Genomic DNA, 27,285 nt, shown 5'->3' with positions numbered 1-27,285 from the left:
CTGCCGGTGGCTGTATCTGTACAGGTAAAGGACAGTATAGGGCTGTAACTACACTATCAGTGAACAACTGCCTCAAATTTGAATAATTGGACAAAGTATGACCATTCTACAGAGTTTCTTCCATGAAGAGATCCAGGCGGAGCTCTAAAAGGATATTTGGAGACCCAAATGGACACATGGTAACCACATGATATTCTGACACACTAAAGGTGTTTCTCCCTTTATATTTTGATATTATATTATTTTCCTTTTATTTTTAGCCTTTGCAAATTGCAAAAACGATGTATATATGGTCGAAGACATGGTGTGTGAGTAGCGGACTTGCTGTGCGTAATGGCTGCGACCGAGCGCACGAACGAGAATGAGAATAGCTCAATTACGCAAACGTTGGTTGACGGCTTATCGAAGAGGAAGATACGGTTTGTACGATAAGTACTAGCGTTTTATGAAGCCAGTAGCTCCATGGTAACATCCGCTAGCACGTTGTCGGGTCTGTAATGTGTCTTTTTCCGTCGAAATGCTGCAAGATACGACTTGCAGCGGTTATGGCGACTTTGGACAGTGTGTGTGTGGGCTCCTTTTGTGGAGAAACCATAAGAAATGAAAGAAAATCGATGATTTCTTTGCAAAGATGAGGATTTTGGGCATGCTGGGATACCAAACACGGACATGTTTTGTGACGTATTTGCGCAAACAAGCCGTAGGAACGGAAGGGGATCGAGGATGCCGGTGTTGAACAGGCAAAACCCTTGTTAAATAAATGAGATGATAGAATGTGATGATCACAAAGACATTTATTATCATGTGTATGTAAACCTGCATACACAACAAGAAGCCCAACAGACTTTCCCACGAGCGTTGGATGTTTCGTCGCTACGTGTTGCTTTATTTTTGAAGGCTTCAGTGCTTCGTTTGATAGCATTAGCTCACATTCCACACACTGAGCCCTCGGCTCTGCCTCGTTGCCTCCGTTCACAAAGCCGTACTTAAGAAAGTCAGGGTTGTACTTGCGCACACATTTAGACTTTTGCGGGGGGTATGGCACCACTGTCGTCTTCATTTTTTCTTTTTAATAACTTATCCATAACTTTCGCTACAGGCTAGCGGCTGGCTGAGTGTCTTCTTCTGCTTATTGCAGCTTGTTAAACAACTGACTGACGCATTACCGCCACCAGGTGGTGGGAAGCTATATTGTAACTGAGCGTCTCATGGATAACAGTGATATCTCTGGTGTCTTCAATTGATAACCTATGCGGTCCCGCGGCCCTCGCGGCCCACAGGTGCAAAACTGAACGTTTTTCGCGGCCCTCTAGGTGGCGCTCACGGCCCAATCATGGGCCGCGGCCCAATCATGGGCCGCGGCCCAATCATGGGCCGCGGCCCTATCATGGGCCGCGGCCCTATCATGGGCCGCGGCCCTATCATGGGCCGCGGCCCTATCATGGGCCGCGGCCCTATCATGGGCCGCGGCCCTATGGTTAAGAATCACTGCTCTAGAGGACTTTTATTGTGAGGCAGCTAGAGGACTGTTATTGTGAAGCAGCTCGAGGACTTTTATTGTGAGGCAGCTAGAGGACTTTTATTGTGAAGGAGTTAGAGGACTGTTATTGTGAAGCAGCTAGAGGACTTTTATTGTGAGGCAGCTAGAGGACTTTTATTGTGAAGGAGTTAGAGGACTTTTATTGTGAAGCAGCTAGAGGACTGTTATTGTGAAGCAGCTAGAGGACTGTTATTGTGAAGGAGTTAGAGGACTTTTATTGTGAAGCAGCTAGAGGACTGTTATTGTGAAGCAGCTAGAGGACTGTTATTGTGAAGGAGTTAGAGGACTTTTATTGTGAAGCAGCTAGAGGACTTTTATTGTGAAGGAGTTAGAGGACTTTTATTGTGAAGCAGCTAGAGGACTTTTATTGTGAAGGAGTTAGAGGACTTTTATTGTGAAGCAGCTAGAGGACTTTTATTGTGAAGGAGTTAGAGGACTTTTATTGTGAAGCAGCTAGAGGACTGTTATTGTGAAGCAGCTAGAGGACTGTTATTGTGAAGGAGTTAGAGGACTTATTGTGAAGCAGCTAGAGGACTTTTATTGTGAAGGAGCTAGAGGACTTTTATTGTGAAGCAGCTAGAGGACTTTTATTGTGAAGGAGTTAGAGGACTTTTATTGTGAAGCAGCTAGAGGACTTTTATTGTGAAGGAGTTAGAGGACTTTTATTGTGAAGCAGCTAGAGGACTTTTATTGTGAAGGAGTTAGAGGACTTTAATTGTGATGCAGCTAGAGGACTGTTATTGTGAAGGAGTTAGAGGACTTTTATTGTGAAGCAGCTAGAGGACTTTAATTGTGAAGCAGCCAGAGGACTTTTATTGTGAAGGAGTTTGAGGACTGTTATTGTGAAGCAGCCAGAGGACTTTAATTGTGAAGCAGCTAGAGGACTGTTATTGTGAAGCAGCCAGAGGACTGTTATTGTGAAGCAGCCAGAGGACTTTTATTGTGAAGCAGCCAGCGGACTTTTATTGTGAAGGAGTTAGAGGACTTTAATTGTGAAGCAGCTAGAGGACTTTTATTGTGAAGCAGCCAGAGGACTTTTATTGTGAAGGAGTTCGAGGACTGTTATTGTGAAGGAGTTAGAGGACTTTAATTGTGAAGGAGTTAGAGGACTTTTACTGTGAAGGAGTTAGAGGACTTTTACTGTGAAGGAGTTAGAGGACTTTTACTGTGAAGGAGTTAGAGGACTTTTACTGTGAAGGAGTTAGGACTTTTACTGTGAAGGAGTTAGGACTTTTATTGTGAAGGAGTTAGAGGACTGTTATTGTGAAGGAGTTAGAGGACTTTTACTGTGAAGGAGTTTGAGGACTTTAATTGTGAAGCAACTAGAGGACTTTTATTGTGAAGGAGTTCGAGGACTGTTATTGTGAAGGAGTTCGAGGACTGTTATTGTGAAGCAGCCAGAGGACTTTTATTGTGAAGCAGCCAGAGGACCTTTATTGTGAAGGAGTTAGAGGACTTTAATTGTGAAGCAGCTAGAGGACTTTAATTGTGAAGCAGCTAGAGGACTGTTATTGTGAAGCAGCCAGAGGACTTTTATTGTGAAGGAGTTCGAGGACTGTTATTGTGAAGCAGCTAGAGGACTTTTATTGTGAAGGAGTTAGAGGACTGTTATTGTGAAGGGGTTAGAGGACTTTTACTGTTAAGGAGTTTGAGGACTTTAATTGTGAAGCAGCTAGAGGACTGTTATTGTGAATCAGCTAGAGGACTTTTATTGTGAAGGAGTTAGAGGACTTTTATTGTGAAGGAGTTAGAGGACTTTTACTGTGAAGGAGTTAGAGGACTTTTACTGTGAAGGAGTTAGAGGACTTTTACTGTGAAGGAGTTAGGACTTTTACTGTGAAGGAGTTAGGACTTTTATTGTGAAGGAGTTAGAGGACTTTTACTGTATATATTGATATGCTGATCTATTGATATATTGATACATCAATACACTGATATATTGATACATTGACGTATTGATATCTACCTGTGGAAGGTCTCCCAGTGCTGCTCTCCCAGTGTGATGAACATCTGGTCGGTGCTGTAGAGTTTCTCTCCGTCTTTCATCCAGAAGATATCCGGCTCAGTCAGACCCTGAACAGCACAACCGAGCCTCGCTGCGTTCCCCTGAGACAGCGTCTGATTGGTCGGATGCTTCGTGAACGACACGCCTGCAGGAGAGACGAGAAGCTCCCCTTTGTTCACTTTTATCCACGTTTAAATTATATTTACACTTTTTACTTAACAGAAAGGTTACAACTTTAAACTAATATTGAAATGTGGTTTGAGCTTGTAAACGTCACCACATTGAACCAGTTTATCCTCATAAATGTAAGACTCCGGACAGAACAACACTGATTTATCGCTGAGTCGTGGCTCCATATGTATATTATCATGGCTGTTATTTATTATATCATAATGAACACTTACCGTTCCCACAGATCCCTTCATGGCTGCGCAGTAAAAACAGTAGAATCCACACAAACCGCTTCATGTTCTCATTACTTCTGGATGTTTTTAGACCGGTTCGCTCGGCTCGGCTCGGCTCGGCTCGGGTCTCCGTCACTGGAGCCTCACTGGACGAACAGGAGAAAAGTGTTTAAAGCGCTGAGTTCATGGAGGAGGACTCGTTCAGGGGAGCGACCGCAGAACAAAGTGTTTAAGAAGTGATACAAAGTGAACTTTTAGTTTCCGGAGAACGTTGATGTTTCAGAAGCAAACACTGAGAGAACGTGATGTCAAGCTACACGTGTTAAGGAAGGCACCGGAAAAGATGCCTTCAAAATAAAATAAAAGCTCGTTTTATAACAGACTTTTGATCTTTTACGCACAATTATTATATTGTATTTATAATACAGGTTATGGATTGGGATATACAACAAATGTAAAAATAACTTAAGTATCTTAAAGATGATTATCGGTCCATATTTCATTTGTTATTGATTCTTTTTCTTTTACACGTTTACATGTTTAAATTTGTAAAGCAGAATTTTATAATATTTCACATAACCGGCGAAAACTGTCACTGAAGACAACAGACTATTTTAAAAGTTAAGTTCTAATAAACTTTGAGGTAAACAGTGATGACGTCACCGGAAGGAAGTGTGTTTTACATTCTGTCTAGTTTGACACTTGTTGTTGGTCTCACTCAGGAATGTGCGTGTGTGTGTGTCAGTGGTGAGCCGTCAGGGCCTGCAAGCCTTCTCTGCTGGCCTAAACAGAATCACAAAGTTATATCTATTTTATAATTTTATATTTTTTCTTAAATACACTACATGTATTATAATTTATAAAAATATTTCTCCATTATCTTATGTTCTCATTGCACAGCTCCTGTCTTCCTCAGCTGCTCTGCTTCCAGTAGAGCTTTTATCCAATCAGATCTCACCTCTGTGTCTCTAGGTAGAACAGAGGCAGAGGCCTGCAGACTCACAAGTGAATCCATGTGCACTTTAATTGAATGGGGACGATATTGTTGATTGTCATAGTGTTCAACCAATCAGATCTTTAGTTTGACATGTTGGGCGTATTCTTTGACGTGTCAGAGCTGCTAGCTGGCCTACAAGTACGTCAGCATTAGTGCAGCTCAGTGTTCAGGTGCAGCTCTGCAGTGAGGTGCAGAGTGTGCTGTGATTGGTCAGTGGGTGAGCACGTGACCAAAGTGACACTTGTGCTTGCTAGCAGAACTGAGGTTGTTAGCAGTCAGAGTTCAAGTGGAAAGATATGGAAGACATTATGGCATTTTTAACCAAGCTTTGATTTTTTAACATCAGGAGGATGTTAAAAACGTTGGTGAAAGTTGGCGGAAGGAGGAGAAACTGATTTAGTGGCGGAGTTTCTCAAGAAGGATATTTCCAGACAAACTGGACATAGTAAGAAATGGCCGGCCAACCCCACAGCTAGCAGCCCAGACCTAGCCAGGAAAAGGATTTATGCGCCACTTTCAGTCCGCAAACTATGAACGGTATTCCCGGCTGACAGGGTCGGAGAAGAGCTGCAATTGCTGGGAATGCCTGTTATTTGCGACTGAACGTCTTGGTGGATTTCGTAACCTGAGCTGCCTGAGCAAAGCCGCTACACGACACCAAAGTACGGCGGGACACGTACAAGCTACGGTGCTCTTGAAAACGTTTGGAGGGACCCGAGTGGATCTCCAGATCAACCAACAAGTTCGCAGGGAAACGGAGCTCCACAATGAAAAAGTTAATTAGAATAGGGAAATACTGAAAAGACTGATAGATTGTGTCATCTTTTTGGGTAAACAGGAGCTCTCATTCAGGGGACATGACGAACGTAAGGAGTCCATAAATAAGGGAAACTATGTGGAGCTACTTTCCTTTGTGGCCTAGCACGACAGACTTACACTTCCACCTTTCCAGGAACAAAGTGTTTACCGGGACAATACAGAACGACCTGATCAGTGCTGTAGCTGAAGTGATGGGAGAGGAGATCAGACAGGAGAGAAATCAAGCGCCCTTTGTCGCTGTTATGGTGGACGAAACCACTGATGTGGGTAATACAGCGCAGCTGGCACTGATGGTCCGTTATGTGACAGATACCGGCGTCAAGGAAAGGTTTGTCAGATTTGACGATGTTACCGGCAACAAGAGAGCCGATGGCATCGCTGCTCTTCTCATCCGATTCCTGGAGGACCACGATTGTCTGGACAAAGTCGTGGCTCAGTGTTTTGGTGGCGCAGCGGTCAACGCTTCTGGACTTAATGGAGTGCAGGCTAAAGTTAAAGAGAAGGCTCCTCTGGCTTTATTTATACACTGCTATGCCCATCGGCTGAATTTCGTGCTGACTCAAGGGGTCTCAAAGCTGACAGAATGTAGAATGTATTTTTCACATCCCGACGGCCTCGCTGCGTATTTTTCCAGGTCTCCAAAGCGCACGCGGCTGCTCGACGACATCTGCCAGCGGCGTCTTCCTCGTGTGGCACCAACACGGTGGCATTATAGCTCCAGACTGGTCAACACGGCCTTTGAAAAGAGAGCCGCCCTGCAGGAGCTCTGTGAGCACGTTCTGGAGCACCTTGGTGAGTACGACGATGAATCTGTGCTGACGGATACAAAGCCCATCTGGAGAACTTTGAGTTTTGTCCACTTTCCATGGGATTTTTGAGTATTGGGATGTGCTGTTTGGAGTACTACAGAACAGAAAACTGGATGTACAGTTCTGTCTGAAAAGAGTGGATGAGTTTTGTGACACTACTGAGAGAGAAAAGGGACGGTTTGCTGACATCTTTGAGTCCACTGTGCGTGAAACAGGTGCCCCAAGCGCACGGAAAGGCCAAGCAGAGGGAAACATTCGTGCACGGTACCAGAAACTCCACAGCGATATCTTGGACAACATTCTTGTCCAGATACGAAATCGGTTCAAAGACCACGAGAAATTAATGTTTCTCTCCCTCCTCGACCCCCAGCAGTTTGAGGCATATCGGAAGAAGTTCCCGGATTCGGCCTTCTCCAGCCTAACGCAGAGTCACGGATCTCTGTTTGATGATCTCACACGGCTGAAAACAGAACTGACTGTCACGTACGCCATGGCTGGCTTTGGGGGAAAAAGCCCTGATGACCTACTGGCTTTCCTTCAGCAGGAAGATCTGGTGGAGAGCATGCATCAACTTTACGCACTGGCATGTTTGGCGGTGACGATCCTGATATCGACTGCGTCCGTCGAGCGGACGTTTTCAGCCCTCAAACGCATCAAAACCTATTCCAGAAACGCAACTGGCTCGACTGTCATCACTGGCGTCCATGGCAATCGAAAAGGACCTCTTGCTGGAACTGAAACGCACGGATGTACTGTACAACCGCGTCATTGAACTCTTTGTAAACAAAGACAGAAGGATGGACTTTGTATTTAAATAGAACAGCATTTGGTAAGTGAAACTGCTTTTGTTTTCTTTATATCTGTAGTGTGTTAATTTGCCTATCGTGTCGTTTATGGATATTAGATATGAATATTATATATTGTGGGAGGGACGGCAGATTGCAGCCGATCACCTTCTCAGCAGAGCGAATGATGCGCTGCAGTCTGTCCTTGTCCTTGGCAGTGGCTGCAGCGTACCAGACGGTGATGGAGGAGCAGAGGATGGACTCAATGTTGGCTCTGTAGAAATGCACCATCATTGTCTTTGGCAGGTTGAACTTCTTCAGCTGCCTCAGGAAGTACATCCTCTGCTGAGCCTTCTTGGTGATGGAGCTGATGTTCAGCTCCCACTTGAGGTCCTGAGATATGATGGAGCCCAGGAAGAGGAAGGACTCCACAGTGTCAACGGGGGAGTCACACAGGGAGATAGAGGGGAGTCACACAGGGTGATAGAGGGAGTCACACAGGGTGATAGAGGGAGTCACACAGGGTGATAGAGGGGAGTCACACAGGGTGATAGAGGGGAGTCACACAGGGTGATAGAGGGGAGTCACACAGGGTGATAGAGGGGAGTCACACAGGGTGATAGAGGGAGTCACACAGGGTGATAGAGGGGAGTCACACAGGGTGATAGAGGGGAGTCACACAGGGTGATAGAGGGAGTCACACAGGGTGATAGAGGGAGTCACACAGGGTGATAGAGGGGAGTCACACAGGGTGATAGAGGGAGTCACACAGGGTGGTAGAGGGGAGTCACACAGGGTGATAGAGGGGAGTCACACAGGGTGATAGAGGGAGTCACACAGGGTGATAGAGGGAGTCACACAGGGTGATAGAGGGAGTCACACAGGGTGATAGAGGGAGTCACACAGAGTGATAGAGGGAGTCACACAGGGTGATAGAGGGAGTCACACAGGGTGATAGAGGGAGTCACACAGGGTGATAGAGGGAGTCACACAGGGTGATAGAGGGAGTCACACAGGGTGATAGAGGGAGTCACACAGGGTGATAGAGGGAGTCACACAGGGTGATAGAGGGAGTCACACAGGGTGATAGAGGGGAGTCACACAGGGTGATAGAGGGAGTCACACAGGGTGATAGAGGGAGTCACACAGGGTGGTAGAGGGGAGTCACACAGGGTGATAGAGGGAGTCACACAGGGTGATAGAGGGAGTCACACAGGGTGATAGAGGGAGTCACACAGAGTGATAGAGGGAGTCACACAGGGTGATCGGGGCAGGTGGGGCTACGTTCTTCCTGAAATCCACAACCATCTCCACTGTCTTTAGAGCGTTGAGCTCTAAGTTGTTCAGACCGCACCAGGTCACCAGATGGTCAGTCTCCCACCTGTAGGCGGACTCATCCCCACCAGAGATGAGTCCAATGAGGGTGGTGTCATCCGCGAACTTCAGGAGCTTGACGGACTGGTGACTGGAGGTGCAGCTGTTGGTGTACAGGGAGAAGAGAAGAGGGGGAAGAACGCAGCCTTTGGGGGAACCGGTGCTGATGGTCCTGGAGGATGAGACGTGCTTTCTCAGCTTCACGTGCTGCTTCCTGTCAGACAGGAAGTCTGTGATCCACTTGCAGGTGGAGTCGGGCACCTGCAGCTGGGAGAGCTTATCGTGCAGCAGAGACGGGATGATGGTGTTGAAGGCAGAGCTGAAGTCCACAAACAGGATCCTGGCGTAGGTTCCTGGGGAGTCCAGATGCTGGAGGATGAAGTTCTGGAGATCTGAAGTTCTGGAGATGCTGGAGGATGAAGTTATGCTGTACTACTACTACTACTACTTTACTAATACTACTACTTTATACTTCTGCTGTACTACTACTTTACTAATACTACAACACCGGGGTGGGCGTATAGTTTTTACCAGCACAGCTGCACAGGACAGGAGAGACAGCACGACAGGAGTTTTCTTTGTTCCTTTTGTTAGTTTGTTTGTTTGCTTTATTTAATAAATAATACAAAAATCGGAATCCTGCTTGGACAATCCACTCTCTTCTGGCTGCGTACGAATACTGACCACGGTGCATCAGTGGCGTTTGATTATTGTTTGTTTGCCACTACAACTACTACTACTACTTTATACTTCTGCTGTACTACTACTACTACTTTATACTTCTGCTGTACTACTACTTTACTAATACTACTACTACTACTTTATACTTCTGCTGTACTACTACTACTACCACTACCACTACTTTATACTTCTGCTGTATTACTACTACTTTATACTTCTACTACTACTTTATACTTCTGCTGTACTACTACTACTACTTTATACTTCTGCTGTACTACTACTACTACCACTACTTTATACTTCTGCTGTATTACTACTACTTTATACTTCTACTACTACTTTATACTTCTGCTGCATACTTCTGTTGTAGTTTTCTGTGTCTTTGTAGTATTTAGTACTACTGTGATTGTACAGTTAAAAGAGACGTTTTTGTTATTGTTGCTTTTATTTCAGGAAAAGTTTCACCCGATGAGACGAGCACCTCATGCACAGGGGAGGGTACCAATATATAATATATACAAATATACATATATTATATATAAGGAAGACATTCTGATTTAAGTGTAAAACATGCTTCATGCTTGAAAATGAGAAAGGATGTAAACATGCAGCTGACATCAAAGAGTTAATATTAAAGAAACAGTCCAAACATGTAAATAAGACGTTTGTTCCTCATTATTATTATTATTTATGACACAAACCTTGATTTCTAAACACAAAACAGTCAAAGACAGAAGATGACTAAAACTTATTCATTAACTAGGTTTTATTTTAATAAATCAATTATGAAATCAGCTTCAGATCCTAAAACGTTTCTGTAGGAACTCGTTTAATAAATGTTTAATAAACATCCAGTATTTTACTAATAATTAATGATTCATCTTAAAGTAAATAGAGATTCACACCAGAGAATATTTGTGTTGAAATATTAATCTAATTTAGTTTATTGAACTCTTTCAGCTGTAATTGTTTGTTTGTCTTCAGGCTCTTTAGGTGACGACTAAAATCAAACTGCATTCTGGGAAATCAGCTTTTCATCCACTAAACATCTTGAACTCTGTCTTTGTCTCTACAAACCTCTCTTAAAGGTGAAAGAACATCATCATTTAAAGAGACAAACATCAGTGAACGTTGTGTGAACGTTGGTGAACGTGTGTGAACGTTGGGTGAACGTGGGTGAACGTTGGGTGAACGTGTTTGAACGTGTGTGAACGTGGGTGAACGTTGGGTGAACGTGGAGTGAACGTGTTTGAACGTGTGTGAACGTTGGTGAACGTTGGGTGAACGTTGGGTGAACGTGTTTGAACGTGTGTGAACGTGGGTGAACGTTGGGTGAACGTGGAGTGAACGTGTTTGAACGTGTGTGAACGTGGGTGAACGTTGGGTGAACGTGGAGTGAACGTGTTTGAACGTGTGTGAACGTTGGGTGAACGTGGGTGAACGTTGGGTGAACGTGTTTGAACGTGTGTGAACGTGGGTGAACGTTGGGTGAACGTGGAGTGAACGTGTTTGAACGTGTGTGAACGTTGGTGAACGTTGGGTGAACGTTGGGTGAACGTGGGTGAACGTGGGTGAACGTTGGGTGAACGTTGGTGAACGTTGGTGAACGTTGGTGAACGTTGGTGAACGTGGGTGAACGTGGGTGAACGTGGGTGAACGTTGGGTGAACGTTGGTGAACGTGGGTGAACGTTGGTGAACGTTGGGTGAACGTTGGTGAACGTTGGTGAACGTGGGTGAACGTTGGTGAATGTTGGTGAACGTTGGTAAACATGTGTGAACGTGGGTGAACGTTTCCCTGAGTCTCTGCTGTCACCTGGAAACATAGTAAAGGTTCACCATCACAAACAGCTCTGTCTTCTTTTTTCTGGTGGTAAATAGGTTTCTTCATGTCGTCTCAGAGACTGTCCTGTCTGTCACAAAGGTTAACTGTATCAAACAGGAAGCAGCAGGTCTTCTCATAAAGTCCAGCAGGTAGTGGGGGTGGGTGGGTGGGGGGAGGGCTGTGAGGTGGTCTGTATTTTCACAGCAGAAGAAGCAGCAGCAGCAGCAGGGGGCGGAGTCTCAGCTGACCCCGCCCCCCCACGGCGACGCTCCACATTTCAGACTCGCCGCTGACGGTCTTCAGGCGAACTTCTTCTTGGTGGCTGTGAAACGCTCCATGTACTGAAGGGGGAACAACAGAGACCATCAGAGACCATCAGAAACCATTACAGACCATTAGAAACCATCTGGGACCATAATAAACCATTACAGACCAGTATAAATCATTACAGACCATCAGAAACCATCACAGACCAGTATAAACCATCTGGGACCATTATAAACCATTACAGACCAGTATAAATCATTACAGACCATCGGAAACCATCACAGACCAGTATAAACCATTACAGACCATTAGAAACCACCATAAACCACCAGAGACTATGATATCAGTTGCAGTTTTAAGTGAGGGATTACAATCACAGACCTGCTGTGTGCTCTATAATCTCCTGTTATCTCCCACAGACCCTGAATGCATCGTGACAGGAAGTGGTTCTGACCTTGTCGTATCCCTGCAGATCTCTGAGGTCCTTCACCTCGAACAGGTTCCCCTCCACTGAGAACAGGGACAACTGGGAGTCCCCCAGGATGGTCTGAGGGATGGAGGACAGCTCCAGGCAGTTCTCCTCCAGACGGAGGACCTTCAGACGAGGACACAGGGACACGTCCGCCGACAGAACAGAGATCTGGATCAGGAGGAGAACCGGATTACTTCAGACCTGGAACCTAGACTACTGACACCTGTGGTTGTTGGTTTGTTTGAGTTAATCTTCATACAGGAGAACGTTGTGTTCTTTAGTCTGTGACACTGAGACCTGTCAATCAGCCTGTAGCCCCGCCCTAAAGCATCCCCTGCTTTATGGTCTGTGTGACTCTAAATGGACCATAATGTACTAAATGAACATCATGCTGTATTGAAGAAGACTTGAAACTAGAGATTGAGACAAACTCATGTTTACTGAGGTAATAAATCAAGAGAGAAGCAGTCATTTTCTCATAGACTTCTATACAACCAGAGGAGTCGCCCCCTGCTGGACACTAGAGAGAATGCAGCTTTAACACATGAAGCTCTGACTTCTCTTTAAAGAACTAGAGGTTGATGACTAGTTTGTGTTATTTAAATAAATTATAAATAAAGTTGAGTTGACTCAGTAAAACTAGTTGAAATACATTTGTTTCATATAATAATGAGCGCAGCTCCTCTGACGACACAGGTTCATAAAATCGGTAAACATGAGCACCGAGTCTGAACCAGACCGGGAGACTCGTGGTACCTGGTTCTGGTTGAGGTTGATCTCGATGGTCTGCAGCTCGGACACGGCTGCGGGGACATTCCTGATCTGGTTTCGGGACAGGTCCAGCAGGTCCAGGTGCCTCAGGGTGCCCAGTCCGGGGGGGAACTCTGAGATCTGGTTCCCGGACAGGTTGAGGGTCCTTAGAGCTCTGAGCTGGCCCAGAGTGGGGGGCAGCTGCTGGATCCGGTTCCCATTCAGACTCAGAGTCTCCAGCTTCTTCAGCTTCCCAATCTCACTGGGGAGACTGGCTGAGGACAGAAACATCTGGAGGTTAATCCGGATCAGAACTAGGGCCCCGTTCCTGGTCCGTGGTTCACTAAGTCGATTAAATGTCCTTTAGCAGCCGAAATGAAGGAGATGATTGAAGTCAGGCTATCTCGGTTTCTCCGAGGCTGATCCTCTCAAACAGCCTCGTTAATGCGAGCCAGACGATCAGGATCAGGATGACTGCGCGTGCCCGTCCTACTTCTAAAGGGGGAAGCGTGGATCACCCAAACCATGATGTTCTAACAGTCCAATGTGAAATAAAGTCACAGAAAGAGCCTCTTTGTTCTCCGCTGACGAGCAGGAGATGATCATGAACGCATATGAGGAAGTCAAGACCGTAATCACAGCAAAATATAACAGCGGCACCGCTGAGAGGACCAGACAAGAAGCACGGCAACACATCAGACACGTTCAATGCGTCAGTGTTGGAAATGAAGCGGCTCATTTGAATGCCTCATCAGCCCAACCAATCACATGACATGTCTTTATGTGCTGCTGGCAGTAGACTTCATGATGCATCATCCAATGAGATCTACAGCGACAATAATGATCTCAACTCTTCAGAATAACAATAAAAACAAGCCCAACGAGGATCCAATGACACTCATTAACATGAGGACATATGTGCTGTATGCCTCATGCATCATGTACTGTATGTGTGTATGTACATGTGTGTGTAGATCACATGTAGAACTAGCAGTGTGAATATGTGTGTGTGTGGGCGGATCAGTATGTGTGTGTGTGTTATTCATCATCAGACATTCAATCAACTGAAGCAGTGAAGATCAATAGTGTGTGATTCTCTGTGTTCTCATCATGATCCACCTTCATCATGTTCTACAGTAATGATGTGCTGCTGTACTAATAACACTGTCATATCATTATGAGTGCTTTAACCTCATGTATGCAACCAGCCATCAAGAGGACATGAGAGCAAGTACACACTAAGCACACACACATGACTCAGAATGCTGAGTCAGCACAATATGTGCCATGGTGACGTGATGAACACATCCGTAAGTTTATTAAGCGCCAAATCAACTGGACCAACAGCGCGGCATGCAGCGGCTTTCCCCATGTTCTCCGCATCGCCGACACTACAACAACGCAGCACTCGCACAACAGCTCAAGGCTGCATCCAGTCTGTGGGACAGGCAGTGTGGTGTTCAATGTCTGCTCCAGAAGCTCTGGAAAGAAATGATTCCTTGTGGGCAGAATGGACAGCGCTCGTACAGGAAGTCATCGTGATGTGATGACGGATCTTGGCGATGTGGAAGAAGTCTCTCCCTATAAAACGCTCATCTAACTAATATCCTCCTTCATCAGTGGATCTCTGAGGAAGGAGCTGCACATTAATGCAACAGAGGCTTCTTAGTTTGCTCCGCTGCTTTTAAGGATCACGTGTGTCTCACTTTACATGCATTTCATCAACTCCCGTATAACCCCCAGTATATGCGCAAGCGCATCAGACTACCGCAGAGGTCTTCAACAGGGGGTCCGCGAAAGTTTTGGTTGATTACACAATTCATTTTTTATTTTTTTGCTCTAAACATGAATGTGTCCATTATTTGAATAGTTCAGTATTGTATGAAGGATAACATGTATCTTTATACATGGCAGTGGCACTAATAGTTCAAGCTTATAGATGTGTTGCCATGGTGATTTTGCCGAACTTGCTTCGTGGAACCGAAAAGCCTGATCTATGTCATCTTATCCTTAAAAGTATCCGGCTAACTCAGTTAGCCAGGTACGAGGAACCGGGCCCTGACGTTTAGAGACCTCATCCAGTGTAGAACTGAACCAAAGCATCAGAACCAGATCAACAACAACATCATCATCATCAACAGTTGGATCTCTCACCGAGTCGGTTCCCGTTCAGCGTCAGACTCTTGAGATGCAGGAAGTCCCCGACGGCGGGAGGAAGAACTTCGATCTTATTGGCCGTCAGATCGACGGTCCGAAGGTTAGAGGTGAGTCTCTGAAGCTCCTCTGGAAACTAAAAAATGTATTAATATATATATTAGTGCTGGGCAAGTTAACGCGATAATAACACGTTGACGCATTTCTTTCATTTTGAAAGCCTGTTGCTCACTGGCAGCGGTGGAGGAACGGAGACTACTGGACATCGCTGCGGTGAACTCACAGACACTCACATGTTAGTGCAGCTCTACGCTGACATTCACTGTAAACACATTCAAACACACAGATCGGGAGCGAAGGACTTTGAAAGTTAAACGGAAACATTAACGTGAGACAACATCCGGTTTCTCCAGACGAACATCCGGTTTTCAGAATAAGATGCCAACAAAGAATGAATTATATTCACATTAAGTATGAAACATGCTGCATCTCGTGAGTTGAAGGGAAAATACACATAAGTGTCTTTATTCTTTGATCGCTGGGTCACCATCATCACCTCTGAGTTACAGCATCATAGTGATGAAGAGTAGAGCAGCATCATAGTGATGAAGAGTAGAGCTGCGTCATAGTGATGAAGAGTAGAGCTGCTATAGTGATGAAGAGTAGAGCTGCATCATAGTGATGAAGAGTAGAGCTGCATCATAGTGATGAAGAGTAGAGCTGCATCATAGTGATGAATAGTAGAGCTGCATCATAGTGATGAAGAGTAGAGCTGCTATAGTGATGAATAGTAGAGCTGCATCATAGTGATGAAGAGTAGAGCTGCATCATAGTGATGAAGAGTAGAGCTGCATCATAGTGATGAATAGTAGAGCTGCATCATAGTGATGAAGAGTAGAGCTGCATCATAGTGATGAAGAGTAGAGCTGCTATAGTGATGAAGAGTAGAGCTGCATCATAGTGATGAAGCGTAGAGCTGCATCATAGTGATGAAGAGTAGAGCTGCATCATAGTGATGAAGAGTAGAGCTGCATCATAGTGATGAAGAGTAGAGCTGCATCATAGTGATGAAGAGTAGAGCTGCATCATAGTGATGAAGAGTAGAGCTGCATCATAGTGATGAAGAGTAGAGCTGCGTCATAGTGATGAAGAGTAGAGCTGCTATAGTGATGAATAGTAGAGCTGCATCATAGTGATGAAGAGTAGAGCTGCATCATAGTGATGAAGAGTAGAGCTGCATCATAGTGATGAATAGTAGAGCTGCATCATAGTGATGAAGAGTAGAGCTGCATCATAGTGATGAAGAGTAGAGCTGCTATAGTGATGAAGAGTAGAGCTGCATCATAGTGATGAAGCGTAGAGCTGCATCATAGTGATGAAGAGTAGAGCTGCATCATAGTGATGAAGAGTAGAGCTGCATCATAGTGATGAAGAGTAGAGCTGCATCATAGTGATGAAGAGTAGAGCTGCATCATAGTGATGAAGAGTAGAGCTGCATCATAGTGATGAAGAGTAGAGCTGGGTCACCATCATCACCTCTGAGTTACAGCATCATAGTGATGAAGAGTAGAGCTGGGTCATAGTGATGAAGAGTAGAGCTGCATCATCGTGATGAAGAGTAGAGCTGGGTCACCATCATCACCTCTGAGTTACAGCATCATAGTGATGAAGAGTAGAGCTGGGTCATAGTGATGAAGAGTAGAGCAGCATCATAGTGATGAAGAGTAGAGCTGCATCATAGTGATGAAGAGTAGAGCTGGGTCATAGTGATGAAGAGTAGAGCTGCATCATAGTGATGAAGAGTAGAGCTGCATCATAGTGATGAAGAGTAGAGCTGCATCATAGTGATGAAGAGTAGAACAGCATCATAGTGATGAAGAGTAGAGCTGCATCATAGTGATGAAGAGTAGAGCTGCATCATAGTGATGAAGAGTAGAGCTGCATCATCGTGATGAAGAGTAGAGCTGCATCATCGTGATGAAGAGTAGAGCTGCATCATAGTGATGAAGAGTAGAGCAGCATCATAGTGATGAAGAGTAGAGCTGCATCATAGTGATGAAGAGTAGAGCTGCATCATAGTGATGAAGAGTAGAGCAGCATCATAGTGATGAAGAGTAGAGCTGCATCATAGTGATGAAGAGTAGAGCTGCTATAGTGATGAAGAGTAGAGCTGCGTCATAGTGATGAAGAGTAGAGCAGCGTCATAGTGATGAAGAGTAGAGCTGCGTCATAGTGATGAAGAGTAGAGCTGCTATAGTGATGAATAGTAGAGCTGCATCATAGTGATGAAGAGTAGAGCTGCATCATAGTGATGAAGAGTAGAGCTGCATCATAGTGATGAAGAGTAGAGCTGCATCATAGTGATGAATAGTAGAGCTGCATCATAGTGATGAAGAGTAGAGCTGCATCATAGTGATGAAGAGTAGAGCTGCTATAGTGATGAAGAGTAGAGCTGCATCATAGTGATGAAGAGTAGAGCTGCATCATAGTGATGAAGCGTAGAGCTGCATCATAGTGATGAAGAGTAGAGCTGCATCATAGTGATGAAGAGTAGAGCTGCATCATAGTGATGAAGAGTAGAGCTGCTATAGTGATGAAGAGTAGAGCTGCATCATAGTGATGAAGAGTAGAGCTGCATCATAGTGATGAAGAGTAGAGCTGCATCATAGTGATGAAGAGTAGAGCTGCATCATAGTGATGAATAGTAGAGCTGCATCATAGTGATGAAGAGTAGAGCTGCATCATAGTGATGAAGAGTAGAGCTGCTATAGTGATGAAGAGTAGAGCTGCATCATAGTGATGAAGAGTAGAGCTGCATCATAGTGATGAAGAGTAGAGCTGCATCATAGTGATGAAGAGTAGAGCTGCATCATAGTGATGAAGAGTAGAGCTGCTATAGTGATGAAGAGTAGAGCTGCATCATAGTGATGAAGAGTAGAGCTGCTATAGTGATGAAGAGTAGAGCTGCATCATAGTGATGAAGAGTAGAGCTGCATCATAGTGATGAAGAGTAGAGCTGCATCATAGTGATGAAGAGTAGAGCAGCATCATAGTGATGAAGAGTAGAGCTGCATCATAGTGATGAAGAGTAGAGCTGCATCATAGTGATGAAGAGTAGAGCTGCATCATAGTGATGAAGAGTAGAGCTGCATCATAGTGATGAAGAGTAGCGCTGCATCATAGTGATGAAGAGTAGAGCAGCATCATAGTGATGAAGAGTAGAGCAGCATCATAGTGATGAAGAGTAGAGCTGCATCATAGTGATGAAGAGTAGAGCTGCATCATAGTTTATGAAGAGTAGAGCTGCATCATAGTGATGAAGAGTAGAGCTGCTATAGTGATGAAGAGTAGAGCTGCATCATAGTGATGAAGAGTAGAGCTGCATCATAGTGATGAAGAGTAGAGCTGCATCATAGTGATGAAGAGTAGAGCTGCATCATAGTGATGAAGAGTAGAGCAGCATCATAGTGATGAAGAGTAGAGCTGCTATAGTGATGAAGAGTAGAGCTGCATCATAGTGATGAAGAGTAGAGCTGCATCATAGTGATGAAGAGTAGAGCTGCATCATAGTGATGAAGAGTAGAGCTGCATCATAGTGATGAAGAGTAGAGCTGCTATAGTGATGAAGAGTAGAGCTGCATCATAGTGATGAAGAGTAGAGCTGCATCATAGTGATGAAGAGTAGAGCTGCTATAGTGATGAAGAGTAGAGCTGCTATAGTGATGAAGAGTAGAGCTGCATCATAGTGATGAAGAGTAGAGCTGCATCATAGTGATGAAGAGTAGAGCTGCATCATAGTGATGAAGAGTAGAGCAGCATCATAGTGATGAAGAGTAGAGCTGCATCATAGTGATGAAGAGTAGAGCTGAAGGGATCTCTTCTCTCTGCTGCCTCGGGGCGACCGATCGCCCCGAGGCAGCAGAGCGAAGAGGTCGGGGGGGGGGGGGTGTAGGGCTTGACCGTGGCCTGGAGATAGGAAGGAGCTGTTCCTTTCACTGCCCTGTAGACCAGCATCAGAGTCTCACACTGGATGCTCTTACAGGAGCCAGTGTAGAGAACAGAGAAGGGAAGTTGTGGGAGAACTTGGGGCGATTGAACACCAGACGAGCTGCAGCTTTCTGGACAAGCTCCAGAGGTCTGATGGCTCCGGCAAGTAGAGAGTTGCAGTAGTCCAGGCGGGAGATGACCAGAGGCAAGGCAAGTTTATTTGTATCGCACATTTCAACAACAAGGTAATTCAAAGTGCTTCACATAAAACCATTAAAAGCATCAAAACATAAGGCAAAAGAAAAGGCGATTTAAAAACAATTAAAGAAACCGTGTAAGAAATAAAATACAGTAGTAAAATGCAGAAATGCAGGAAATTGATAAATATATTAATTGAATGTGGTTCAATTAAAGGCAGCAGCAAACAGAAAAGTCTTCAATCTTGATTTAAATGAGCTGAGGGTCTCAGCAGACCTGCAGCTTTCTGGGACTTTGTTCCAGATATGTGGAGCAGAAAAACTGAACGCTGCTTCTCCATGTTTAGTTCTGACTCTGGGAACAGGAAGTAGACCGGTCCCAGACGACCTGAGGGGTCGGGATGGTTCATAAGGTAGCAGCAGATCAGAGATGTATTTTGGCCCTAAACCATTCAGTGCTTTGTAAACCAACAGCAGGATTTTAAAGTCAATTCTTTGTTGGACAGGAAGCCAGTGCAAAGACATCAGAACTGGAGTGATATGATCCACCCTCCTGGTCTTAGTGAGGACTCGAGCTGCAGCGTTCTGAATCAGCTGCAGCTTTCTGACGGACTTTTTACAGAGACCTGTAAACACACCGTTACAGTAGTCCAGTCTGCTGAAGATAAATGCGTGGACAAGTTTTACACATCCTGTTGAGACATAAGTCCTCTAATCCTTGATGTATTCTTCAGGTGATAGGAGGCTGATTTTGTAATTGTCTTGATATGGCTGTTCAGGTTGAGGTCTGAATCCATAACTACACCTAGATTTCTGGCTTGGTTTGTGGGTTTTAACATCAGTGACTGAAGCTGAGCGGTGATTTTCAATTGTTCGTCCTTGGTACCAAAAACAATTACTTCCGTTTTATCTTTGTTTAATTGAAGAAAATTCTGGCACATCCAGTTGTTGGTTTGTTCAATGCAGTTACCCAGCCCTTGTATGGGATTATAGTCCCCTGGTGACATAGTTATGTAGATTTGTATGTCGTCTGCATAATTATGATAACACACTTTGTTGTTTTCCATAATCTGAGCTAGTGGAAGCATGTAGATGTTGAACAGAAGAGGCCCCAGTGTTGAACCTTGGGGAACACCACATGTCATTTTAGTCAGCTCTGATGTGTAATCAGCTACAGACACAAAGTATTCTCTGTCCTTCAAGTAGGATTCAAACCAGTTAAGTGCTGTGCCAGAGAGTCCCACCCAGATGTTTAGTCTTTCTAGGAGTATGGCATGGTCGACCGTGTCGAATGCAGCACTGAGATCCAGTAACACTGAGACTGAACTTCTGCCATTGTCTATGTTTAAGTGGATGTCGTTGAAGACCTTAACAAGAGCAGTTTCAGTGCTGTGGTGCTGTCGAAAGCCTGACTGGAAAACATCAAAGCAGTTATTTACGGCCAAGAAGTTGGTCAGCTGTTGGAAAACCGCTTTTTCAATTATTTTACTTAAAAATGGGAGGTTTGATATTGGCCTATAATTTTTCATCGTTGCGGAGTCTAAACTAGCCTTCTTTAGGAGCGGTTTAATAACTGCAGTTTTTAGGGCTTGTGGGAAGACGCCTGAGAGAAGGGATGTGTTTACAATTTGTAAGAGATCAGTGGTCATGCAGTTTGAAATATTTTTGAAAAAGTGTGTTGGTAGAATATCCAAGCAGCAGGAGGATGACTTCAGATGTTGTATAATGTCTTCTAGGCTTCTACGGTCGATTGAATGAAATTGTGCTCTATGAACGTGACCGTGACTCAAGAGCCTGAATGAGCACCTGCACCGTCTCCTCAGTGAGGAAGTGAATCCTCCTGATGCTGTAGAGCAGGAATCTGCAGGAGCGTGTAACCGATGCAATGTTTGCTGAGAACAACAGTTGGTCGTCCAGGGTCACACCCAGGTTCCTCACAGTCACGTTCATAGAGCAGCACTTTAAAATAAAAGTGCGCAATACACTACTGTATAATTCATGATTGAACTTTGAGCATAACAATGAGATTAATCACGATTACAAATTGTAATCGTGATTAATATGATATATATATATATATATATATATATATATATATATATATATATATTAGGGGTGTAACGGTTCACAAAATTCACGGTTCAGTAGAAAACTATAGATGCCAGAGAAATGTACTTGATTTTAAAATATATTTAATCATTACAATCAACATCATAAAGTTATTCTTTGACAATGATGGAACGAAACCTGAGTGAACGTGGCTCTTCATCTCCCATTCAGTGGTCAGGTGATGTGTGTTACAGTCAGGTGATGATATATATATATATATATATATATTGTATTAATATATATATATATGTATGTATGTACATGTGTGTATTTGTATGTGTGTGATGCTCTGATCCCAGCGTCTCGTGACTTTAGTGTTTTCCATGTTTTGGTGTAAACTGATTATTTTCAGGTAAATATTTCAGTGTAAACACGATGACGTCATCACAGAATAGGTGTGTCTCACCTCCTGAAGCCCTTTTGACGTCAGCTGGAACACTCCGGTCTTCTGGGAGGTCTCCAGGTGAGACTTCAGAGCACTGTTCCCCATCTGGACCTGTCTGTCTGTCTGTCTGCTCACCTGTGTCTCCGTCTGTCTCTCTGCCTGACTGTCTGTCTGTCCTGTCTCTATCTGTCTCTCTGCCTGCCTGTCTGTCTCTCTCTCTCTGCGGACACACACGCACTGGAGAAGCAGCTCCACTCTGTCGATCTACAGCAGGACGCTGATCTCGTTCATATTAAACCGGAAGTGAGTCTTTAACGGTTTAACGGCTTTATCGGTCCTCCTCTTCTTCTTCGGTGGTAATGAGATCAGACGGTGAAATCACTGCAGAATACGAAAACAACAATGTTCAACAACGAGCAACAGGCTGGAGGAGCTAGCTCCATTCGCTCGTTAGCTATGAACACAGCTATTGTTTGATAGAATAAAGTAGAGAGAAGACTTCCTGTCTCTGTGAGGACTGAACGGATGTAGCTGTGTTCCCATTGGCTCACACGGCTGAAGCTGTGTGAGCCAATGGGAACAGCGGAGAGGGGAACGTCATCGCCTCTTCTTTTGATTCTTTGGCAGGTTGGCAAACAGCTCTCAGGGCACATTACCGGCACCTACCGGTCTGTAGTGAGAGCTCTCTCCAGGTGGAACCTGTAGGAGCTCCATTCCTCCAGCAGGGGGCAGCAGAGCAACATCTGCCGTTAAACCTCCAAATAAACCAAGAAGAAGAAGAAACATTTGGCGGGTTCAGTTGAGCCGATGTAGAGACCTGAGAGAGGACGTATTGGTGTATAAACGGTAAGAGGAACCGTCAACGTGTTTCTGAACTCTTTACGGTTCTGTGTGAAGCTTCTCGTCGGTTAACTGACGCTGTGTTACCGACAGGACGCGTTAACCCGTAACCCGGTGTTACGTTCCTACTGGTTTTTAAACATACTGGTTTCTCCTCCGTGCGCAGCAGCTGTTTTCTGCCTCTCTCGACAGATTCGAAACATTCACAAACATATTGCTGGAGATCTACAAACCACATCTCATATTCATTACGTGGATTACGATTATGTAAGTGAGCACTACATCACAGCCACATATGAAGAAATGCATTGAAGAAAATATATTCATAGAAAGTTCACATGAGCAAAATAGTAATAACTCCAAAGACGGTCGCGATCCGCCACTTGCCCTGATAGAACATATCAGGGTCAGTCATTCAGGTATTCATCATCCAGTCATTCAGGTATTCATCATCCAGTCATTCAGGTATTCATCATCCAGTCATTCAGGTATTCATCATCCAGTCATTCAGGTATTCATCATCCAGTCATTCAGGTATTCATCATCCAGTCATTCAGGTATTCATCATCCAGTCATTCAGGTTTCATCATCCAGTCATTCAGGTATTCATCATCCAGTCATTCAGGTATTCATCATCCAGTCATTCAGGTATTCATCATCCAGTCATTCAGGTTTCATCATCCAGTCTCACCTCCGCAGTGTCCAGGGAACATTTTGGTTTAGGCTGAACTGAAACAACTGGTTATCTGGGGCGTCTCTTCGAACACTTCCAAACAGTTATCAATGCTTTTTCGTGAGGCTTCGGCTATACACCACCGCCGTTAACCCTAACCCGGTTAACTGACGCCGTGTTACCGACAGGATAGGTTAACCCTAACCCGGTTAACTGACAGTGTTAGACAGGACAGGTTAACCCTAACCCGGTTAACTGACGCCGTGTTACAGACAGGATGGGTTAACCCTAACCCGGTTAACTGACACCGTGTTAGGCAGGACGGGTTAACCTTAACCCGGTGAACTGACACCGTGTTAGGCAGGACGGGTTAACCCTAACCTGGTTAACTGACACCGTGTTAGGCAGGACGGGTTAACCCTAACCTGGTTAACTGACACCGTGTTAGACAGGACGGGTTAACCCTAACCCTGTTAACTGACACCGTGTTAGGCAGGACGGGTTAACCCTAACCCGGTGAACTGACGCCGTGTTAGGCAGGACGGGTTAACCCTAACCTGGTTAACTGACACCGTGTTAGACAGGACGGGTTAACCCTAACCCTGTTAACTGACAGTGTTAGACAGGACGGGTTAACCCTAACCCTGTTAACTGACACCGTGTTAGACAGGACGGGTTAACCCTAACCCGGTTAACTGACACCGTGTTAGACAGGACGGGTTAACCCTAACCCTGTTAACTGACACCGTGTTAGACAGGACGGGTTAACCCTAACCCGGTTAACTGACAGTGTTAGACAGGACGGGTTAACCCTAACCCGGTTAACTGACACCGTGTTAGGCAGGACAGGTTAACCCTAACCCGGTTAACTGACAGTGTTAGACAGGACAGGTTAACCCTAACCCGGTTAACTGACGCCGTGTTACAGACAGGATGGGTTAACCCTAACCCGGTTAACTGACACCGTGTTGGACGGGTTAACCTTAACCCGGTGAACTGACACCGTGTTAGGCAGGACGGGTTAACCCTAACCCTGTTAACTGACACCGTGTTAGGCAGGACGGGTTAACCCTAACCCGGTTAACTGACGCCGTGTTAGGCAGGACGGGTTAACCTTAACCCGGTTAACTGACACCATGTTAGACAGGACGGGTTAACCCTAACCCTGTTAACTGACACCGTGTTAGGTAGGACGGGTTAACCCTAACCCGGTTAACTGACAGTGTTAGACAGGACGAGTTAACCCTAACCCGGTTAACTGACACCGTGTTAGGCAGGACGGGTTAACCCTAACCCGGTTAACGACACCGTGTTAGGCAGGACGGGTTAACCCTAACCCGGTTAACGACACCGTGTTAGGCAGGACGGGTTAACCCTAACACTGAATAAACTCAAACTGTTTCACTTTATTGACTATTTCTGTTTGTTTCTTTACTTTCTGTGTTTCAGATGCTTCAGTGGGATTTGTCTCCGTTCTCAGTGACTCCAGCTGTCTGCTTGTTGTCCAGATGTGTCTCCAGAGACGTGTTGTCTCAGGTCAGAAGTTTAATTGTTATTATAATAAAAACTGTTGTTAATAATAAAGACAGTTATTAATAATAAAGACTTATTAATGATAAAGAAGATGTTAATAGACTATGTTAATAGTGCTGGGCAACAATTACAATTTTTAATCGCGATTAATTGCATGGATTTTTATGGCAAAGTTCAATAATGAATTCAAAAGTAGTGTATTGCTCACTTTTATTTTGAAGTCCTGCTATATGAAGAAAAGGTGAATAACATTGTGTGTGAACACTTTAAACACATCAGGATGTTGTTAGCAGCAGTGTTCTCTTCACACAGCAGCAGTTCCATCTCTTCTATATCTGTGCTCAGTGTGTGAAACGTTCCACTGCTGTGCAACAGGAACAACAATGCTAATAATAATGACAGTTAATAATAAAGACGATGTTAATAATAAAGACAATGTTGTTAATAATGACAATGTTGTTAATAATTAAGACTATATGTTAATAATAAAGACTTATTAATAACTATGTTAGAGGGACTGAAGCCTCTTAAAGGTTAAACTCAGTCATGCACTTTCTCAACTCACTTATAACAATAGAAAAATTAAATAAAACAAAAAACGAGGTCCAAAAAGGTTTCAGTTCTGTAAAATAATGAACGTCTCTACCTGTCCTCAGGAGGAAATAGACTCCGCCTCCTCCAGGCTGAGCCCCGCCTTCTCCTCTCACCTGCATGAGGTTGAGCAGCGAATCAGAACGCAGAGACAGCTGGACCAGGTACGCTTCATTAAAATCCTGTTCATCTGTTATCACATCCTGTTCATGAGCTGAATCTTCTTCTTCAGCTGCAGCTTCAAACTGAGCTTCTGCTGACAGAGAAGAAGAATGCCGACGTCACGCACTGCTTCTACCTCAGTGAGTGAAAGTCTTCTTCTACCTCAGTGAGTGAAAGTCTTCTTCTTCTACCTCAGTGAGTGAAAGTCTTCTTCTACCTCAGTGAGTGAAAGTCTTCTTCTACCTCAGTGAGTGAAAGTCTTCTTCTACCTCAGTGAGTGAAAGTCTTCTTCTACCTCAGTGAGTGAGTCTTCTTCTTCTACCTCAGTGAGTGAAAGTCTTCTTCTTCTACCTCAGTGAGTGAAAGTCTTCTTCTACCTCAGTGAGTGAGTCTTCTTCTTCTACCTCAGTGAGTGAAAGTCTTCTTCTTCTACCTCAGTGAGTGAAAGTCTTCTTCTTCTACCTCAGTGAGTGAAAGTCTTCTTCTTCTACCTCAGTGAGTGAAAGTCTTCTTCTTCTACCTCAGTGAGTGAAAGTCTTCTTCTACCTCAGTGAGTGAAAGTCTTCTTCTACCTCAGTGAGTGAAAGTAGTCTTCTTCACAAACCTCACACTCAGAACAAACACTGATCTGTTGAAGCGAACATCTGCACTCCATTTGAAACTCAAACTTTAAAGATGAAACCGTGAAATGGAGATTTAGATTGTGTGTAAACGTCTAAATGAACAGAATAATAAATGTCTCCTGCAGCTCGGAGGTTCCGGATGTTGCAGATGTTCTGCGGTCACCTGCAGGACCTCCTGAAGGACCAGAACAGTCTGAGGCAGAGACTCATGAGACCGCTGGGTCGCACCAACCTGCCGGTTCAGGCCCACATGCACAGGTAAGAATCCTGGCTCATCAGGATCCAGAGTCCTTCAGACCCGGTTCCGGGTCCAGCGCTGTAGCTCATAATGAGACCGGTATGTCTCCCGGTCTGTGGTTCAGGTTTGTGGTGGACCTGGTGAAGGTGCTGCTGGACTTCATAGAGACTCTGGAGGAGAAGCTGAACTCAGTCCGCTGTAGTCCGTCTACTGGAGACCATCTGGCTCAGCTGGTGGGTCACATGATGTCATGGTCTTTATGTAAATGAGCTGTCTGTCTGGAGAGCAGTGCTGGTGTGAGAAGTGTCCCCGTGTGTCTCAGAGGAGGCAGTTAGTCTCAGCACCAGCTGAAGGGGCGTCTTCTCTGGACTCAGCTTTGGAGGGCGTCTCGGGGGCTGGGTTTAAGGATTTCTCTCTCTCTTTGTCTCTCTCAGAACTCCTCCCTCTCTCAGCTGCTGTCTCACGTCTCTGAGGTTGAGAGTTTGTCTGATCATGTTCTCCAGAGGAAGAACCACTCAGCATGACGACCTCCTCAGTTATTATTGTCCAATATTAGTGTTTTAGTAATAAATCTGACTTTAGTAGAAATGTTTCCTGTTGAGTGTTTTATTATTGTAATTATATATACATCTCTCTCTCTCTAAACCATAGTTCATTTTTATTGTTCTGGACCTCATTGAACTTTAATTAAATATTCCTGTTCAGTTTATTTCTGCTTATAATAAATTTCCGGTCTTTGCTCCGTAACAAGAGAAACTTATTATTATTAATAATATGACCAGACTCACCTGAAGTTTCAAGTTTCTTCTGTTTCTGTAAAAAAAAGAATAAATATAAATACTTATTTAAGTATAATTACAACTTTATCTGGAGTATAACTGCTGTAATATTAATATAATCACAATAAGATCTTTTCGGCAAAGTGAAACAGATAGATCAACGTAGATATGATATAATAATAGAGAGAACAATATAGAGATGGATCGACGTAGATATAATATAGAGATAGATCGACGTAGATATAATATAGAGATAGATAGACGTAGATATAATATAGAGATGGATCG

General features: G+C 44.4%; 3 protein-coding genes across 3 annotated transcripts in view; 1 reads left to right on the top strand and 2 right to left on the bottom strand.

Moving 5' to 3' along the window:
• tyro3 (TYRO3 protein tyrosine kinase) overlaps nt 1-4,137 on the bottom strand; it is a 39,429-nt gene extending 35,292 nt beyond the window's left edge. Inside the window, exons 1-2 of the mRNA XM_079286279.1 lie at nt 3,950-4,137; nt 3,507-3,690 (exon numbers count right to left, since the gene is read on the bottom strand). Coding sequence (XP_079142405.1) covers nt 3,507-3,690; nt 3,950-4,013 — 248 coding nt within the window. The 5' untranslated portion in view covers nt 4,014-4,137. The remainder of the gene's footprint in view (nt 1-3,506; nt 3,691-3,949) is intronic.
• Nucleotides 4,138-9,859: 5,722 nt separating this feature from the next.
• lrrc57 (leucine rich repeat containing 57) lies at nt 9,860-22,049 on the bottom strand. The gene is made up of 5 exons (XM_079287263.1): nt 21,580-22,049; nt 14,881-15,016; nt 12,733-13,001; nt 11,959-12,144; nt 9,860-11,578 (listed from the first exon to the last, which is right to left on the bottom strand). The coding sequence occupies exons 1-5, from the start codon at nt 21,661-21,663 to the stop codon at nt 11,537-11,539; spliced, it is 717 nt and encodes a 238-aa protein (XP_079143389.1). The 5' UTR covers nt 21,664-22,049; the 3' UTR covers nt 9,860-11,536.
• Nucleotides 22,050-22,351: 302 nt separating this feature from the next.
• On the top strand, nt 22,352-26,799 carry haus2 (HAUS augmin like complex subunit 2). Its single transcript, XM_079287118.1, has 7 exons — nt 22,352-22,404; nt 24,521-24,607; nt 25,261-25,359; nt 25,428-25,497; nt 26,106-26,238; nt 26,343-26,451; nt 26,653-26,799. Exons 2-7 carry the CDS (start codon nt 24,521-24,523, stop codon nt 26,740-26,742), a joined length of 588 nt encoding a protein of 195 aa, XP_079143244.1. The 5' UTR covers nt 22,352-22,404; the 3' UTR covers nt 26,743-26,799.
• Nucleotides 26,800-27,285: the final 486 nt, after the last annotated feature.

This window comes from Melanostigma gelatinosum (assembly GCF_949748355.1).
Source record: "Melanostigma gelatinosum genome assembly, chromosome: 16".
NCBI classification, from domain to species: Eukaryota; Metazoa; Chordata; class Actinopteri; order Perciformes; family Zoarcidae; genus Melanostigma; species Melanostigma gelatinosum.
The sequence above is the reverse complement of the archived record's forward strand: the minus strand, read 5'-3'. Positions and strand labels throughout refer to the sequence as shown.

Excerpts from the sequence above, each read along its gene's own strand:
- lrrc57 (XM_079287263.1), bottom strand. The coding sequence starts at position 21,663 with ATGGGGAACAGTGCTCTGAAGTCTCACCTGGAGACCTCCCAGAAGACC. Across the intron at positions 13,002-14,880 it reads GCTGAACGGGAACCGACTCG|CCAGTCTCCCCAGTGAGATT; the intron begins GTGAGAGATCCA and ends TTCTGTCCTCAG. Across the intron at positions 11,579-11,958 it reads ATCTGCAGGGATACGACAAG|TACATGGAGCGTTTCACAGC; the intron begins GTCAGAACCACT and ends TTCCCCCTTCAG.
- haus2 (XM_079287118.1), top strand. The coding sequence starts at position 24,521 with ATGCTTCAGTGGGATTTGTCTCCGTTCTCAGTGACTCCAGCTGTCTGC. Across the intron at positions 24,608-25,260 it reads CCAGAGACGTGTTGTCTCAG|GAGGAAATAGACTCCGCCTC; the intron begins GTCAGAAGTTTA and ends ACCTGTCCTCAG. Across the intron at positions 25,360-25,427 it reads CGCAGAGACAGCTGGACCAG|CTGCAGCTTCAAACTGAGCT; the intron begins GTACGCTTCATT and ends CTTCTTCTTCAG.